Source organism: Mobula hypostoma, chromosome 3 (genome assembly GCF_963921235.1).
Source record: "Mobula hypostoma chromosome 3, sMobHyp1.1, whole genome shotgun sequence".
Lineage (NCBI taxonomy): Eukaryota > Metazoa > Chordata > Chondrichthyes > Myliobatiformes > Myliobatidae > Mobula > Mobula hypostoma.
Genome location: NC_086099.1, coordinates 834,303 through 851,695, shown reverse-complemented (window position 1 = coordinate 851,695; position 17,393 = coordinate 834,303). Strand labels below are relative to the sequence as shown.

General features: G+C 45.0%; 1 protein-coding gene across 2 annotated transcripts in view; it reads left to right on the top strand.

Moving 5' to 3' along the window:
- The window catches only part of LOC134343341 (uncharacterized), a 207,682-nt gene that overhangs the window by 100,328 nt on the left and 89,961 nt on the right, over nucleotides 1-17,393 (top strand). For both annotated transcript variants that reach the window (XM_063042027.1, XM_063042028.1), the window contains exon 10: nucleotides 14,934-14,984. In XM_063042027.1, coding sequence (XP_062898097.1) covers nucleotides 14,934-14,984 — 51 coding nt within the window. The remainder of the gene's footprint in view (nucleotides 1-14,933; nucleotides 14,985-17,393) is intronic.

Genomic DNA, 17,393 nt, shown 5'->3' with positions numbered 1-17,393 from the left:
TGTTACAATTGTACAAGGCATTGGAAGGCCAGATTTGGAATATTGTGTACAGTTCTGGTCACCGAATTATAGGAAAGATGTCAACAAAATACAGAGAGCACAGAGAAGATTTACTAGAATGTTACCTGGGTTTCAGCATCTAAGTTACAAAGAAAGGTTGATCAAGTTTGGTCTTTATTCTTTGGAGAGTGGAAAGTTGAGTGGGGACCTGATATAACTATTTAAAATTTTGAGGGGCACAGATAGAATTGACGTGGATCGGCTTTTTCCACTGAGAGTGGGGGAGATTCAAACAAGAGGACATGAGTTGAGAGTTAAAGGGAAAAAGTTTAGGGGTAACACGAGGGGGAACTTCTTTACTCAGAGAGTGGTAGGTGTGTGGAACGAGCTTCCAATAGAAGTGGTAGAGGCAGGCTCGAAATAGTCATTTAAACTTAAATTGGATAGCTATATGGGCAGGAAAGGAATGGAGGGTTACTGGCTGAGTGCAGGTCGGTGTGACTAGGTGAGAGTAAGCATTCGGCACGGACTAGAAGGGCCGAGATGGCCTGTTTCCGTGCTGTAATTGTTAAATGGCTAATTATGGTTAAATTGGAGGCAGAAATTGGAAACAGATGTGCTCAGGGAAAGTACGGCAGAACTGGGCAAATATCCGGGGGATATTTACGTGGTGTTCTGCATAGATACGTTCCAATGAGACAGGGAATGGATGGCAGGATACAGGAACCGTGTTGTACAAAGGCCGGTTAAATCATGTCAAGAATAAAAGAAAAGCATATGGTTAATTCAAAAATTAGTTAATGATAGGGTTCAAGATGATTATAAGTCTTGCAGAAGGAGCTTAAGAATGAAATTAGGTGAGTAGGAACGGATCCATGAAAAGGCCTTGGCGAGCAGGATTGAAGAAAACCTCAAGGTATTCTACAAGCATGTGAAGAGCAAAAAGATAAGAAGTGAGAGAATAGCGCCAACCAAGTATGACTGAAAAAAATGTGTATGGAACCGGAGGATATAGCAGAGTTATTTAATGTATACTTTGCTTCAGTATTCACTATGAAAGATGATCTTGGCGGTTGTGCAGATGACTTAGAGTGGATTCAAAACTTTGTGCATATAGACATTGAAAACCAGGATGTGCTGCAGCTTCTGGAAAGCATCAACTTGTATAACACTCCGGGACCGGATGAGATGTACCCCAGTCTACTGTGGGATGTAAGGGCGGAAATTGCTGAGCCTCTGGCAATGGTCTTTGGATCTTCAAAGGGATGGGGGAGGTTCCGGAGGATTGGAGGGTTGCAGATGCTTTTCTCTTATTCAGGAAATGGAGTAAAGATAATCCAGGAAATTATAGACCAGTGAGTCGTACCTCAGTGGTTGGTAGGATGAAGTAGAAGATCCTGAGAGGTAGGATTTATGAACATTTTGCGAGGCATAATATGATTAGGAATAGCCAGCATAACTTTGTCAAAGCCAGGTCGTGTCTAAGCAGTCTGATAAAAATTTTTGAGGATGTAACTAATCACGTTCATGAAGGTAGAGCAGTAGATGCACTGTATTTGGATTTCGGCAAGGCATTTGATAAGGTACCAAATACAAGGTTTATTGAGAAAATAGGGAGGCATGGGATCCAAGGGGCCCTGCTTTGTGGATCCAGAATTGATTTGACCAGAAAAGGCAAAGAGTAGTTGTATACGGGTCACATTCTACAATGAGGTCGGTGAACAGTGTTGTGCCTCGGTGAACTGTTCTGGGACCCTTACTCTTCGTGATTTTTATAAATGACATGGATGAGGAAGTGGAGGGATGGGTTAGTAAATTTTCTGCTGACACAAAGGTTGCAGGTATTGTGGATAGTGTGAAGGGCTGTTAGAGTTTACAGCGGGTCATCGATAGGATGAAAACTGGGCTGAGAAATGCAGATTGAGTTCTACCCAGATAAGTGTGAGGTGGTTCATTTTGTTCGGTAAAATATGATGGCAGACAATAGTATTAATGGTAAGACTCTTGGCAGTGCGGAGGATTAGAGGGATCTTGGGGTCCAAGTCCATTGGGCACTCAATGCTGCTGCGCAGATTTACTCTGTGGCTAAGAAGGCACACGGTGCATTGGCCTTTATTAGCCGTGGGATTCATTTTAAGAACAGAGAGGTAAATTTACAAATATATAGGACCCTGCTCAGACCCCACTTGGAGTACCGTGCTCAGTTCTGGTCACCTCACTAAAGGAAGGATGTGGAAAACATAGAAACGGTGCAGAGAAGATTTACAAGGCTGTTGCCTGGATTAGTTAGCATGCCTTACGAAAATAGGTTGAATGAACTTGGCGTTTTCTCATTGGAACGATGGAGAATGAGAGGTGACCTCATAGATGTGTATAAGATTATGAGAGGCATTGCTCGTTTAATACGTTTTCCCCAGTGGTGAAATGGCTAGCACATGAGGGCAGAGTTTTAAGGTATTTGGAAGTAGGTACAGAGGAGATGTCAGGGGAAAGTTTTTTTTCCACAGAGAGTGGAGAGTGCGTGGAGTAGGCTGAAGGCGATGGTGGTGGAGGAGGGTACCTCTTTTAGGAGACTCCTGGATAGGTATATAAAGCTTAGATAAAGAGAGGGTTATGGGTAACCGTAGTTAATTTTTTTAAAGTATTGAATTTCTGAAGCAAATACATGTTTGGCACAGCATTGTGGGCCAAAAGGCCTGTATTCATAGAAACATAGAAACATAGAAAATAGGTGCAGGAGTAGGCCATTCGGCCCTTCGAGCCTGCACCGCCATTTATTATGATCATGGCTGATCATCCAACTCAGAACCCAGCCTTCCCTCCATACCCCCTGACCCCTGTAGCCACAAGGGCCATATCTAACTTCCTTTTAAACATAGCTAATGAACTGGCCTCAACAGTTTGCTGTGGCAGAGAATTCCACAGATTCACCACTCTCTGTGTGAAGAAGTTTTTCCTAACCTCGGTCCTAAAAGGCTTCCCCTCTATCCTCAAACTGTGACCCCTCGTTCTAGACCTCCCCAACACCGGGAACAATCTTCCCGCATCTAGCCTGTCCAATCCCTTTAGGATCTTATACGTTTCAATCAGATCCCCCCTCAATCTTCTAAATTCCAACGAGTACAAGCCCAGTTCATCCAGTCTTTCTTCATATGAAAGACCTGCCATCCCAGGAATCAATCTGGTGAACCTTCTTTGTACTCCCTCTATGGCAAAGATGTCTTTCCTCAGATTAGGGGACCCAAACTGCACACAATACTCCAGGTGTGGTCTCACCAAGGCCTTGTACAACTGCAGTAGTACCTCCCTGCTCCTGTACTCGAATCCTCTCGCTATAAATGCCAGCATACCGCGCCTTTTTCACCGCCTGCTGTACCTGCATGCCCACTTTCAATGACTGGTGTATAATGACACCCAGGTCTCCCCTATCCACTCTACTAGTTACATCCTCAAAAAATTCTATGAGATTCGTCAGACATGATTTTCCTTTCACAAATCCATGCTGACTTTGTCCGATCATTTCACCGCTTTCCAAATGTGCTGTTATCACATCCTTGATAACTGACTCCAGCAGTTTCCCCACCACCGACGTTAGGCTAACCGGCCTATAATTCCCCGGTTTCTCTCTCCCTCCTTTTTTAAAAAGTGGGGTTACATTAGCCACCCTCCAATCCTCAGGAACTAGTCCAGAATCTAACGAGTTTTGAAAAATTATCACTATTCTGCTGTAGTTTTTCCATATTTCTATTTTTCTATGACATGGGGACTTCAAGTTGCAAGACCTTTGGAAAAATCATATTGCAGTCAGACTGCAAGAAGGAATTTTTGAATTCTTACAGATGGCTTTATAGAGCAGATTATGTTGAAGAGTACTCGGGAAAGATATATTGGACTGTCTGTTCTCTAATACACAACGTCTTACTCGGGAGCTTAACGATGATGAACCCTTAGGAGGCAGTGATCATAATATGATTAAATTCATGCTGCAGTTTGAGAGTGAGAAGCATAACTCACATGGAATAAATGGCATTAAGGGGTTTGAGGGAGATGCGTGCCCAGCTGGATTGGTAGAACATGTCAGAGGGGTTGATGGCAGACTAGAGATGGCTGAAGATTTTGGGAATAATTTAGAAGGCGTAGGATAAATATGCAACAGAGAGCCAGAGCTTCGTGTGGCTGGGGAGGGAACCGCGGCAGCAATGGCGATGAGGACTTCATAAAAGCCAAAGAAATGACATTTAAAGCAGCAAAGGTGAATGGGAAGTTTTTGAAAGTTTTTATTGTTTAGTATACAAAAGGGGTATGTATTAAAGCTGTAAGAACATAAAACATAGAACATGGTATAGTACAACACAGTACAGACCCCTTTGGCCACAATGTTCTGCCGACCCTCAAACCTTGCCTCCCATATAACTCCCCACCTTAAATTCCTCCATACACCTGCATAGTAGTCTCTTAAACTTCACAAGTGTACCTGCCTCCACCACTGACTCAGGCAGTGCATTCCACGCACCAACCACTCTGAGTAAAAAACCTTCCTCTAATATCCCCCTTGAACTTCCCAGCCCTTACCTTAAAGCCATGTCCTCTTGTATTGAGCAGTGCTGCCCTGGGGAAGAGGCGCTGGCTATCCACTCTATCTATTCCTCTTAATATCCTGTATATCTCTATCATGTCTCCTCTCATCCTTCTTCTCTCCAAAGTGTAAAGCCCCAGCTCCCTTAATCTCTGATCATAATCCATACTCGCTAAACCAGGCAGCATCCTGGTAAATCTCCTCTGTACTCTTTCAATAGACAGTAGGTGCAGAAGTTCGAGCCTGCACCGGCATTCTGAGATCATGGCTGATCATTTACTATCAATACCCGGTTCCTGCCTAATATCCATGCTACTGTTTGGGATCCTGTAGATAACACCTATTAGAGTCTTTTTGCCCTTACTGTTCCTCAGTTCTATCCACACTGACTCTACTTCTCCTGATTCTATGTCCCCCCTTGCAAGGGACTGAATCTCATTCCTCACCAACAGGGCCACCCCACCCCCTCTGCCCATCTTTCTGTCCCTTCGATAGCTTCCACATCCTTCCTATAGTGAGGCAACCAGAACTGGACACAGTACTCCAAGTGAGGCCTAACCAGAGTTTTATAGAGCTGCATTATTACCTCGCGACGCTTAAACTCTATTCCCCGACTTATGAAAGCTGACACTCCACAAACTTCCTTAACTACCCAATCTCCCTGTGAAACAACTTTCAGGGATCTGTGGACATGCCCTTCTGCTCCTCCACATTGCCAGGTATTCTGCCATTTACTTTGTACTCTGCCTTGGAGTTTGTCCTTCCAAAGTGTACCAACCTCACACTTCTCCGGGTTGTACTCCATCTGCCACTTCTCAACCCACTTCTGCATCCTATCAATGTCTCTCTGCAATCTTTGACAATCCTCTGCACTATCTGCAACACCACCAACCTTTGTGTCGTCTGCAAACTTGCCAACCAACCCTTCAGCCCCCACATCCAGGTCGTTAATAAAAATCACGAAAAGTAGAGGTCTCAGAACAGATCCTTGTGGGACACCACTAATCACAATACTCCAATCTGAATGTACTCCTTGCACCCCGACCCTGTGCCTTCTGCAGGCATGCAAATTCTGTATCCACCTGGCCAAACTTCCCTGGATCCCATGCCTTCTGAATTTCCGAATAAGCCTACCGTGTGGAACCTTGTCAAATGCCTTACTAAAATCCATAAAGATCACATCCATTGCACTACCCTCATCTATATGCCTGGTCAGCTCCTCAAAGAAATATATCAGGCTTGTTAGACATGTTCTGCCCTTCACAAAGCCATGCGGACTGTCCCTGATCAGACCACGATTCTCTAAATGCTCAGTGATCCTATCTCTAAGAATCTTTTCCAACAGCTTTCTCAACACAGACGTAAGGCTCATTGGTCTATAGTTACCCAGACCATCCCTACTAACTTTTTTGAACAAGGGGACAACATTCGCCTCCCTCCAATCCGCCGGTACCATTCCCATGGACAACGAGGACATAAAGATCCTAGCCAGAGGCTCAGCAATCTCTTCCCTCGCCTCGTGGAGCAGCCTGGGGAATACTCCTTCAGGCCCGGGGGACTTTTCCGTCCTAATGTATTTTAACATCTCCAACATCTCCTCTCCCTTAATATCAACATGCTCCAGACCAGCAACCTCACTCATATTGTCCTCAACATTATCAAGTTCCCTCTCATTGGTGAAAGGAAATCTGGCGTGAAAAATCTGTTAGGTTAATTCGATGAGGCAACCAGCAGCTTGAAAAAAGGAGAGGCACTGGATGTAATTTATTTGGATACTCAGAGGGCGTCTGAGTAGTTGCAACAAACGAGGCTGCTTAACAAGATAACATCCTATACTGTTACAGGAAAGATACAATCATGATGTCTTGTGGCAAAGTTTGCGGATTATGCGAAGATAGGTGGAGTGGTCGGTAGTTCTGATAAAAGTAAGAGATTGCAGCAGGACTTATACAAATTGGACGAATGTGCAAACTTGCGGCAGATAGAATGCAGTGTTGTGAAATGTATGACAATGCATTTTGGAAAAGTAGTGCGGTCTAATTTCTAAATGAGTAGCAGGTTCAAATATTATTAGGTGCAGTGAGACGTAGGTGTCGTCGAGCAAGTCTCCCAAGACGTTGAATTACAGGTTGAGTCTGTGGTAAATAAGCAAATGCAACGGTGCTATTTATTTCAAGAGAAATAGAATATCAAAACAACGTGGTAACGCTTCGTAAAACACTAGTCAGGCCGCACTTGTAATATTTTCAACAGTTTTGGAACAGTGGAAGCTTATGAGGATAATTCTGGGATTGGGGTTGTTAAGATATGAGAGGTGTATGACTGTTTTAGGATGTGTTCTCTGGAATTTTAAGGTTTTACTTGAGAGCTTATCGTAAATGATCCCCAAGGAGAAAGTGAACATAATATGCAACTTGAGAGGAGAAAGCATAAGGCACATGTAACAGTATTGCAATGGAATAAAGAGAAATTTATTTATTTATTTGTTTGTTTGTTTGTTTGTTTGTTTATTTATTTATTTATTTACGTACTTACTTACTTACTTACTTACTTAAGTTATACAAGTCATATAAAAATAAAGGCAGCTGAGAGTTGATATTGGACCACTGGAAAATGATGCTGGTGTGGTGGTAAAATCACCGATGAACAATTCAACTGTGGAAGACACGACCAGTGCGCTAGAAGTCCATAAGACCATAGGACCATAAGATCTAGGAGCACAAGTAGGCCATTCGGCACAGTAGGTCTCTTCAGCCATTCAATCATGGGCTGATACAATTCTTCCAGTCATTTCTACTCCCCTGCTTTCAACTGATACCCATTGATGCCCCCGATAATCGATAACCCATCTGTCTCTGCTTTAAATACACCCATTGCCGTTGCCTCCACAGTCGCACGTGGCTTGAAATTCCAGCAATTTACCACCTTCTGACTGAAATAATTTCTCGGCATCTCGGTTCTAAAAGGGCGTCCTTCAATCGTGAAGTCCTGCCCTCTTCTCCTAGAATCCCCTCCCATGGCAAATGCCTTTGCCATATCTAAACTGTTCACCCCTGGCGAAGTGTCTCGACCCGAAACGTTGACTGTGCTTCTTCCTATCGATTCCCAGCATCTGCAGCTTTCCCCGTGTATAAGGCTGTTTTACTTTCGGAATATTCCGAGATCGGCCCTCATTCTCATGAACTCCAGAGAATACAGCCATTGTACAGCCAAGAGTTCCTCATATGGTAACCCTTTCATTCCTGGAATCATTCTCCTGAATCTTCTCTGAACCCTTTCCAATGTCAGTATATCCTTTCTAACATAAGCACAAAACCGCACACAATACTCCAAGTGTGGTCTCACTAGTGCCTTATAGAGCCTAAACATCACATCCCTGCTCTTATATACTATACCTCCAGAAATGAATGCCAACCTTGCATTCGCCTTCTTCACAAACCACTCAATTAGAAGCATAATCTTCAGGGTATCCTGCACAATGACTCCCAAGTCCCTTTCCAATTCTGCATTTTGAATTCTCTCCTTATCTAAATAATAGTCTGTCCGTTTATTTCTTCCACCAAAGTGCACTTTCCAACATTGAATTTCAATTTCCACTTCTTTGCCCATTCCCCAAAACTATCTAAGTCTCTCTGCAGGCTCTCTGCTTCCTCAACACTACCCGCTCCTCCACATATCTTCGTGTCATCGGCAAATGTATCCAAAAATCCATTTATTAACATATATCGTCGTCCAAATCATTGGCAGCCATGGTAGAAAGTAGCAGCCCCGAATGCCTTGAATCATCAACTGCTTCTGCAGTTCCTTCATGCTTTGTTTAGATACTGCAGTTCGGTGCACCAACTGCATATTTGTCTATCGTGGAGGGTGGACGTCTTGTAGAATTCCTGCATCGGAAACAGGGTACAAAACATTGCCCCTGGAGCAATTCTCAACAGATGAGGACAGGAGAAATAAGAAAACAACGATAACGTTGCCAGATACTGTTCACTCGCCCAAGCCGGAGGATCTTAGACAGGCGCACTGGAAACACAAAATACTCTGCAGATGCTGGGATCAAAGCAACACTCACAACACGCTGCAGGAACTCAGCAGGTCGGGCAGCATCCGTGGAAACGATCAGGCAACGTTTCGGGGCGGAATCCTTCGTCCGGACTGAAGTGGGAAGGGCAGAGGCCTTATAAAGAAGGTGGGGAGGGGAACTCAAACGTACTGACGCTACAGTTGCACTTGAATTTTCTTCCTTTTTTAATGAATACCTCTCTGTTGATTGGTCGCCACACAGTACTTTTGCCTTGAAATGTTGGTCAAATTACTGGTGTCTTCCACAGTGAAGACCGATGCAAAGTATCGAATGCGCTCATCCATGTTTTCCCTAAATCCCATTCAAGCCTCTCCAGCATGATGTTAAATTTATAATTGTTCCTTTTGGCCTATCGCTTATTGTTTCAATATCTAAACATCTGTTCTTCCAGAATCCGTTTGTTATCCTCCTTAAATGCATATAGTGCGCTGCTGAGGGCTCAGGTGGTCATCCACAGCCATCTCCCCAACCCGGCAAATGTGCTCAGCCTTTTGTCCTGTTTAATAACTCACCAGTGTGGGGTCCATCTTTGAGCTGCTGTCTCTGAAACCAAAGACTGTGACTGTGCACGGGGCGACAAATGAAGCAAAAATGCTGCTGTATCGGGTGGGTCGTCAAACTGACGGAGCGCATCGGGAGCGCTGCTGTAATACCATGGGAGATTAGCTCGTTAAGTTACCTCATGTGCGGCTCCTTGTGAAAGAATTCCTGAAAATCTAAGGAATCCAGTGTAATTGATTTTCTCAGATTGACTTGAGCTGTTAGAAGTGATGTAAAATAACATGGCAGTATCACTGAACCAAGATGTATTGCTGAGGAGACGCCCGCAGGTTTATATGTAGATGAGGGGTTCAACATGAATATAAGACAGGAGAAGTCAATGATTGGGTAGAAGTGCAAATGGAGCAGAGTTAAATCCTGCCACAGAGGCAACATACAAAAGGGCGAAGAATGCAGGACTGAAGGTGCTGTATTTAAATGCAGGTAGAATTCAGAATAAGGTCGACAAACTTGTCGCGCAATTTGGGATTGGCCGATGTTATGTTGTGGGTAAGGCCGAGTCCTGGCTGAAAGAAGACCGTAGCTGGCAGCTTTACATCAAAGGATATATTGTGCATTGAAAGCACAGACAGTAAGTGTGACGCTTTAGAAACAGGTGACATGGGATCAGAGAACGTTGATTCTTTGCAAGTGGAGTAGATGGAGTCGCATAACTCACATGAATCAGAATCGCATTGGATAAAGGGGAAATACAGGCGCATGAGGAAGGAGCTTGACGACGTGGATTAGAGGAGGATACTGGAGGGGTTCACGACAGAGCAGAGATAGAAGAACTTTCTGGGAATAATTCACAAGTCATTGGATGAATATGGAAAAGGATCTCAAGTGGCAGGGGTAGGCAACTGTGCGTGACAAAGGAGACAGGGGTTATATAAATAAAGGAAAGGACGTATCAGGTAGCAAAAGTGAATGGAAGTTAGATGATAGGGATGTTATTAGGATATCCAGCAAAAGACAACTAAAAAGTGAAAAGAAGTGGGAAACTGAAATGTGATGGCATACTAGCCAATAATATAAACATAGAAACATAGAAACATAGAAAATACGTGCAGGAGTAGGCATTCGGCCCTTCAAGCCTGCACCGCCATTTATTATGATCATGGCTGATCATCCAACTCAGAAACCTGCACCAGCCTTCCCTCCGTACCCCCTGATCCCCGTAGCAGGATAACAATAGTATTTTTTTTTATTTTTCCCAGCTATGTTCAGAGTAAAGGAACATGATGCTGATGAAGTAGAAATTGAGGATAAAGAAATGACAGATTATTTAAATTGAGACTTTGTATCTCCTTCACTTTCGAAGACAACATCAGTGTTCCAATGGGACGAAACGTCTCGGAGTTGGAGTGAGTGTTGCAGCTATTACAAAGGAAATTGCTAGACAAACTCACAGGACTTAATACGAATAACTGCTTGAGTATTTTTAAAGCGAAAGTTCATCATTTCCTTATCAGTCAGGACATCAAAGGATATGGAAAGAAGGCAGGTGTATGGAGTGAGTGGAATCCGGGATCAGCCATAATGGAATACCGGAGCAGACTCAAAGCGGCTGAATGGTCATTTTTTTCTCCAGGTCTTATAGTTTTATGGCTTTCTGGTCTTATGATCTCCACTTCCTGTTATTTCGTTAAAAAATACTAACAGATTTTTCGGTTATGATTTTCCCTGAGGAAACTATGCTGACTTTGGCCTAATTTATCACGTGCGTCCAAGTACATCAAAAGCCCACTCTTAATAATGGAATCCAACATCCTCGCAACGACTGAAATCAGTGTAACAGGCCCGGAATTTTCAGATTGTTTCCCCCGTCCATTGTTAATGTGCAAAGTTCAAAAAGGAATCACACGGGAAATGGTGTGCCACGTATCCCCTCCTTTTCCCATGACCTTTCCCCTCTCTGAACTTAGCTCCTTGGCCGTACACGGCCTCCCCCTAGTGCTACCCCGCCCCCTTTCATTCCTCCATGGCCATCTGTATCTTCCAGCAATCAGATTCCCAGGAATTTGATTCATCCTTTCCCCTTGTTTTACCTATCACTTTGTGTTTCTTTAACACCGCCCCCCAACTTTTTACATCTACTGTTTTTCCCTCTGCAGATGCTGCCTGCTATTCTGAGTTCCTCCAGCATTGTGTGTTGTTGTTGTTTGGATTTCTAGAATCTGCAGATTTCCTCTTGTTTGCAAGTTTGCTTTTGATATTTAATCCTTCATTCCCCGTCTGTTATGGAATAGTAGCAAGAATGGCTGCAGGGGCAGTGTTTTGTACGATATGTGTGATGTCGAAATTCTGGGAGATCCCCGGTCCCCCGAATAACCACATCCACAACAGGAGAGGCGGGTTGTTGATCCACATCGTATATAGGAACTGGAGCTGCAGGTCAATGACCTTCGGCTCAAGCTTGAGAATAAATGGCTGATGGATAAGGGTAATAAAGAGGTTGTCACATTTCTGTTGCAGAAGACAGGCACCTGGGTGACCGTTAGTAGAAGGAAAGGAAGGGCAGATCCTGTACAGAGTACATATGTGGTCGTTACCCCCAGTGATCAGTATACCAGTTTGGATACTGTTGAGAGCGTGGGCGAGCCGCACTGACCGGGCATCTGGCGCTGCGGTTGATGCTGTGGCTCAGCTGATAAGAGAGCTGAGGAGCTGCAGTGCGGATAGGATATTCCATAGTCGTAGGAACAAAGACTCCTGTCGGTGAACTGTCAGTGTGACAGCGAGACTCTGATGGCATGTTGCCTAACTGGTGACAGGGTCAGGGATGGCTCAGATCAGGCCCATGGTTTCTAAGGTGTGAAAGTGAGCCTTTTGGCAGCAATAAGGTGGGCACAGAAGATTAAGAGGGCCTGAAGAGAGAATTTAGGGAGCTGGGTATAAAGTTGGAAAAAGTAACTTCAGGATATTAACATCCGGATTCAAGTCCCGATAACGCCAGAGAGGGAAAAAATAGCATGATTTAGTGGGTGAATCCGCGGCTGAGGAACTGGTGCAGGTGGCAGAGGTTAAGTTTCATGGAGCGCTTAAGTTAATTTGGCAGAATAATGGCAAGCGGGATGAGAGTGCCAAAGATGAATTGATTGTTTTACAGACAGAAAAAGTGTGAAGTGAGACTGCGAGCAAGGAGAGGCTAACGATACTGCAAAATTGCAGAGAACGGAATGAGTTGCTCTGTAAAATGGGTGAATAGAGTACTGAAGATGATGTACGAAAAATGGGTCGAGCTTGGCTGCAGGCCGGGGTCTTAAGTCTTGAGCTTGGATGCCGACTGGAGTCTTGGGTCTTGAGCTCGGAGGCTTGGGATCTTCGAGGTTTTTGTACATAGAGCTTGGCTTGGAATCCTTTAGGCTAGTGTTCATCGATCTTGGCTTGGGAGCCACGAGGCTAGTGTTCTTCGAGCTTGGCTGGGGATCCTCAAAGCTAGTGACCTTGGAGCTTGGCTTGGGAACCTTGAGGCTTGAGTTCTACGAGCTTGGCTTGGGATCTACGAGGGTTGGGTTCTCGGAGCTTGGCTTGGGATCCTCGAGGCTTGGATTCTTGGAGCTTGGCTTGGAATCCATGAGGCATGGATTCTTGGAGCATTGGCTCCGACAGAACGAATGCAGATAAATACAGTGAAATAATAATTAGCAGGTACGTGCATATTCACAGGCGCAATTTCCGAATCTGTTGCGCTGCCGAAACGGTGGTGGTGACAGCATCAGTATTGTAGTGGAGTAAAGGGAGTTCCAGGAGCATGAGGGAGGAGATGTCCAGGTGGATTGCTTAGGATACGGGCGAGGTTCATGGCAGAGAAGTCAAAGCTAATGATTCTGGGTATAATTCAAATAGATCGAGATACATTTAAATCGTAAAGTTTGGCAGATCCATAACGGTGTTGGGAAATGTATTACAATGCAACATGCTTGAAGGAACAATAGAGCAGATTATTATCTGAGTGGGGAGGAAGTTCCGTTATCAGACGTGCAAATAAACCTGGGAGTCCTCGTGTAAGTCTCTCAAAATGTTGACTTATAGGTTGAGTCTGTCGTAAAGAAATCAAATGCAATGCTGCTATTTATTTAAAGAACAGTAAAATGTAACAGCAAGGAGGTAAGGATAAGCCTTTATAAGACACCAGTAAGGCCGCAGTCGGAGTATTGACAACAGATTTGGGCCAGAGGAAGTTCATGAGGGCAATTCCAGGACTGAAGGAGTTAATATATGAAGAGCGTTTGGCAGCTTTGGGATGTACTCTCTGGAATTTGAAAGAATACGTGGTGAAATCATTGAGACTTACCAAATAGACACCGCGGATGTGGAGAGGATGTCTCCTGTCGAGGGCACAACCTTCAATTTGAGCCAAGAATCTATAGAAACCACGTAAGGGGGACTTTAAAAGTGAGTTTATCCACGTAACGTCGTAATCAAGAGGCTACTGCGTTGCAGGTTCCGGTGTTCAGAAGAATGAGGGGAGACCTCATAGAAACATTTCGAATGTTGAAAGGCATGGACAGAGTGGATGTGGCAAAATTGTTTCCCATGATGGGGGAGTCTAGTACGAGAGGGCATGACTTAAGGATTGAAGGGCGCCCATTCAGGACAGAAATGCGAAGAAATTTTTTTAGTCAGTAGGTGGTGAATCTATAGAATTTGTTGCCACGGGCAGCAGTGGAGGCCACGTCATTGGGTGTATTTAAGGCAGAGATTGATAGGTATCTGAGAAGACAGGGCATCAAAGGTTATGGTGAGAAGGCGGGGAGTGGGACTAAATATGAGAATGGATCAGCTTATGATAAAATGGCGGAGCAGACCGTATGGGCCGAATGGCCTACTTCTGCTCCTTTGTCTTATGGTCTTATGGTCTTATGGTTTCAGCTTTCTATCTAGCTTCCTAAAACCTCTCTTCTGCACCTCCTCCTCTTGTCTATCTACATCATTGGTGCCAATATGCACCAAAGCCTACGGTTGCTTCAGTTCCTTAGTAAGTTGTCTCAGAAGCTGCAGCTCGGTGCATCAGGTGCAGATTGGTTTATCCGGGAGAGTGGACGACGTCCAGACCTCCCGCATTGCAAACACACGACAAAACATTGCCCCTGTACCACTTCTCACTATACGCCGAGGATTGGAGAAATAAGATTACAATGAGAGAGTTGCCCGATACGTTCCCACCGCCTACACTTGAGTATCTTAGAGTGGCGCACTCTGAAGCCTAGCACACTCAAAGCCATGGCCCCGACACCTGCACTTGCACTTGCATCATGCTCAATTTGTAATTCTGCCCTTTAGCCAGAAGCTTATTCTTTCCATATTTTCAAAACTGCTCTTCCAGGGTTCTATTGTTATCCGTCTTAATCGTACAAAGTGCGCTGTTGCGATTTCACGTGCTCACCTACAGCCGGCTCTTCAACACAGTTCATGTGCTCAGCCTTTTACCGTATTTAATAACTCAGCCGAGATCTGTCCCAGCTCTGAGCTCCCTCTGAGCACCCTGCAGGTCGCAGGTCTGCGTCGCTGAGCACCCCGCTTTTCTAGCAGGCCCTCTTACTCGTTGTTTTCTTCACATTCTTCAAACTCATCTCTTTTCGAAATGACCTGTTGGAACTTTCTGACAGAGAATCAGAACAGTGATACTCACTGACTGGGCCGGGAACAAGTCATGATATTTTAATGAGCCGCGAAGCAGATAGTTTCCAGATTACGGAGATATAATTATTTCTATTTTGTTCACAGGTTTGGCTTCAACTATCCACTTGCAATAGAGAAACCTTCTGAATCTGACGGGTAAGTGGAGATCGAAGACTGTGAATGTGCGCGGAGAGATAAATGGACCAAAATTTTGTTGTATAGAGTGGGTGCTGAAACTGACAGTAGGGTGAAGGTGCTCCGGTAACACAATGTGATCGTAGCTCGTTAAGCCGCCTCATCTGTGGCACTTTGTGAAATCCTTCTAGAAAATTGAATAAAACAACAATTGATTTTTCTTTGCGGTCAGATTTACTAGAGCTGTTGGGCATGGTTAAGATAATACGGCAGAGATAAGGGATCCAGTATGATACAGTTGATGATGATCCAGCCTGTTTATGATGACGTGGGTAACATACCTGTAAGAGAGGACAAGGGTACCAAAGCAAACAGATCAATTCTACCGCAGAGGTAAAATTCAAATGGTGAAGAATGCAGGAGAGACGCTGCCGCATTCAGTTGCGTAGAGCATTTAGAATGATATGGACGAACGAGTGGTGCGAGTGGTGCGGATAGTCAGAGGCATTTCCCCAGGGCTTAAGTGGTTACCACAACACGACACAAGTTTAAGGTGACAGGGACTGGATACAGAGGAGAAATCAGGGGTAAGTTTTTTACTCAGAGAGCGATGAGTGCGTGGAATGGGCGGCCGGCGGCGGTGGTGGAGGTGGAAACGATTGGGTCTTTTAAAGGACTCCAGGATGGTTACGTGGAGGTTCGAAAAATAGAGGGCTATGGTAAAACCTATGTAGTTCTAAGGTAGGGACGTGTTCGGCACAGCTTTGTGGGCCGAATGACCTGTACTGTGATGTATGTTTTCTATGTTTCAATGCTTCTACGTAGTAATATTGGGATTAAAGCCTGGGTCACGCGACAGTGAGAATAGGAATAGATTAAGGTGGAGGATAAATGACTGGCTGCGTGATTGGAGTAGGGTGCAGGGATTCTGATTCCTGGATCATTGGGACCAAAAACCACTTTTGGGGCAGGCACGACCTGTACAAAAAGGACGATTTGCACTTGAAGCCGAGGGGAACCAACATCGTGGCAGAGAGGTTATTGGGGAGAGCTTAAACTGGAAGCGGTGGGGGCGGGGGTGGGAACAGAACTGAAGAGACGGAGGAAAAGGTGATTTGTTCACATATAGAGAACGCTCGGAGACAGTGCGGGAGGGAGGATAGATGTTAGAGAATGGATACACAGAGACTGATGGTTTGAGATGTGTTTATTTTAAAGCAAGAGGCATTCTGAACAAAGCGAATGAGCTTAGAGCGTGGATGAGTACTTGGAGCTATGATATTGTGGCCATGACAGGGACTTGGAAGACTCACGGGCAGGAAAGGTTACTTTGAGGGACAGACTTAAGATGTTTCAGAAAGGATAGGGAGGGAGGGAAAAGAGGTGGGGGCGTGGCACTGATGATCAGTGATAATGTCACGGCTCCAGAAAAGAAGGAAGTCATGGAGGAATCGTCTACTGTGTCTCCGTGGGTAGAAGTTAGAAACAGGAAGGTATGAATAACTCTACTGGGTGTTTTTTATAGACTACCCAATAGCAACAGGGACATCGAGGAGCAGGCAGGAGACAAATTCAGGAGAGGTGTAATAATAACAGGTTTGCCGTGGTGGAGATTTTAATTTCCCAAATATCGATTGACATCTCCAAGGGCAAGGGGTTTAGATAGGGTGGAGTCTGTTAGGTATGCTCAGCAAAGCAGAGTGTGGGGCTTTGGCTTCAACGGGCTACGGCGGTAAACGAGAACAGGCGAGAGCGAGGCACCAACTCTATTTTCTCCCCCCGCCCTTTCTGAAATCGGCCCGGACAGACCGTTACAGCAGGGCTCTCACAGCTAACGGTACGAGCTAACGGTTTAAAAAGTTCGTCTGTTTGGCGAGGTAAGTGGGTGAGTAGACTTATTTTTCCTGTTTCATTCCTTTAGAATTAGGTAGGATGCCTGCAGGGTTAGTGCTTTGTTCAGGGAGTCAGATGTGGGAATCCTGGGAGACCTCCAGCCTCCCTGATGGCCACATCTGCACCAGGTGCACCGAGATGCAGCTCCTCAGAGACCGTGTTAGGGATCTGGAGCTGCAGCTTGATGACCTACTGCTTATCAGGGAAAGTGAAGAGGTGATAGACAGGAGCTACAGGGAGGTAGTCATCCCTAGGCCACAGTGGTCAGAAAACTGAGTCACTGTCAAGAGGGGAAGGGAAATGCCCGGATAGTGGAGAGCACACCTTTGACTGTCCCCCTCAGCAACAAATATCTTGTTCTGGATGCTGTTGAGGGGGATGACCTGACAGGGGACGCCCACGGTGACCGGGTCTCTGGCACAGAGCCTGGCGCTGTTGTGCAGGAGAGAAGGAGGGAGAAGAGAAATGCGGTAGTCGTAGGGGATTCCATAGTCAGGGGAACGGACAGGAGATTCTGTGAGCCTGATAGAGATACCC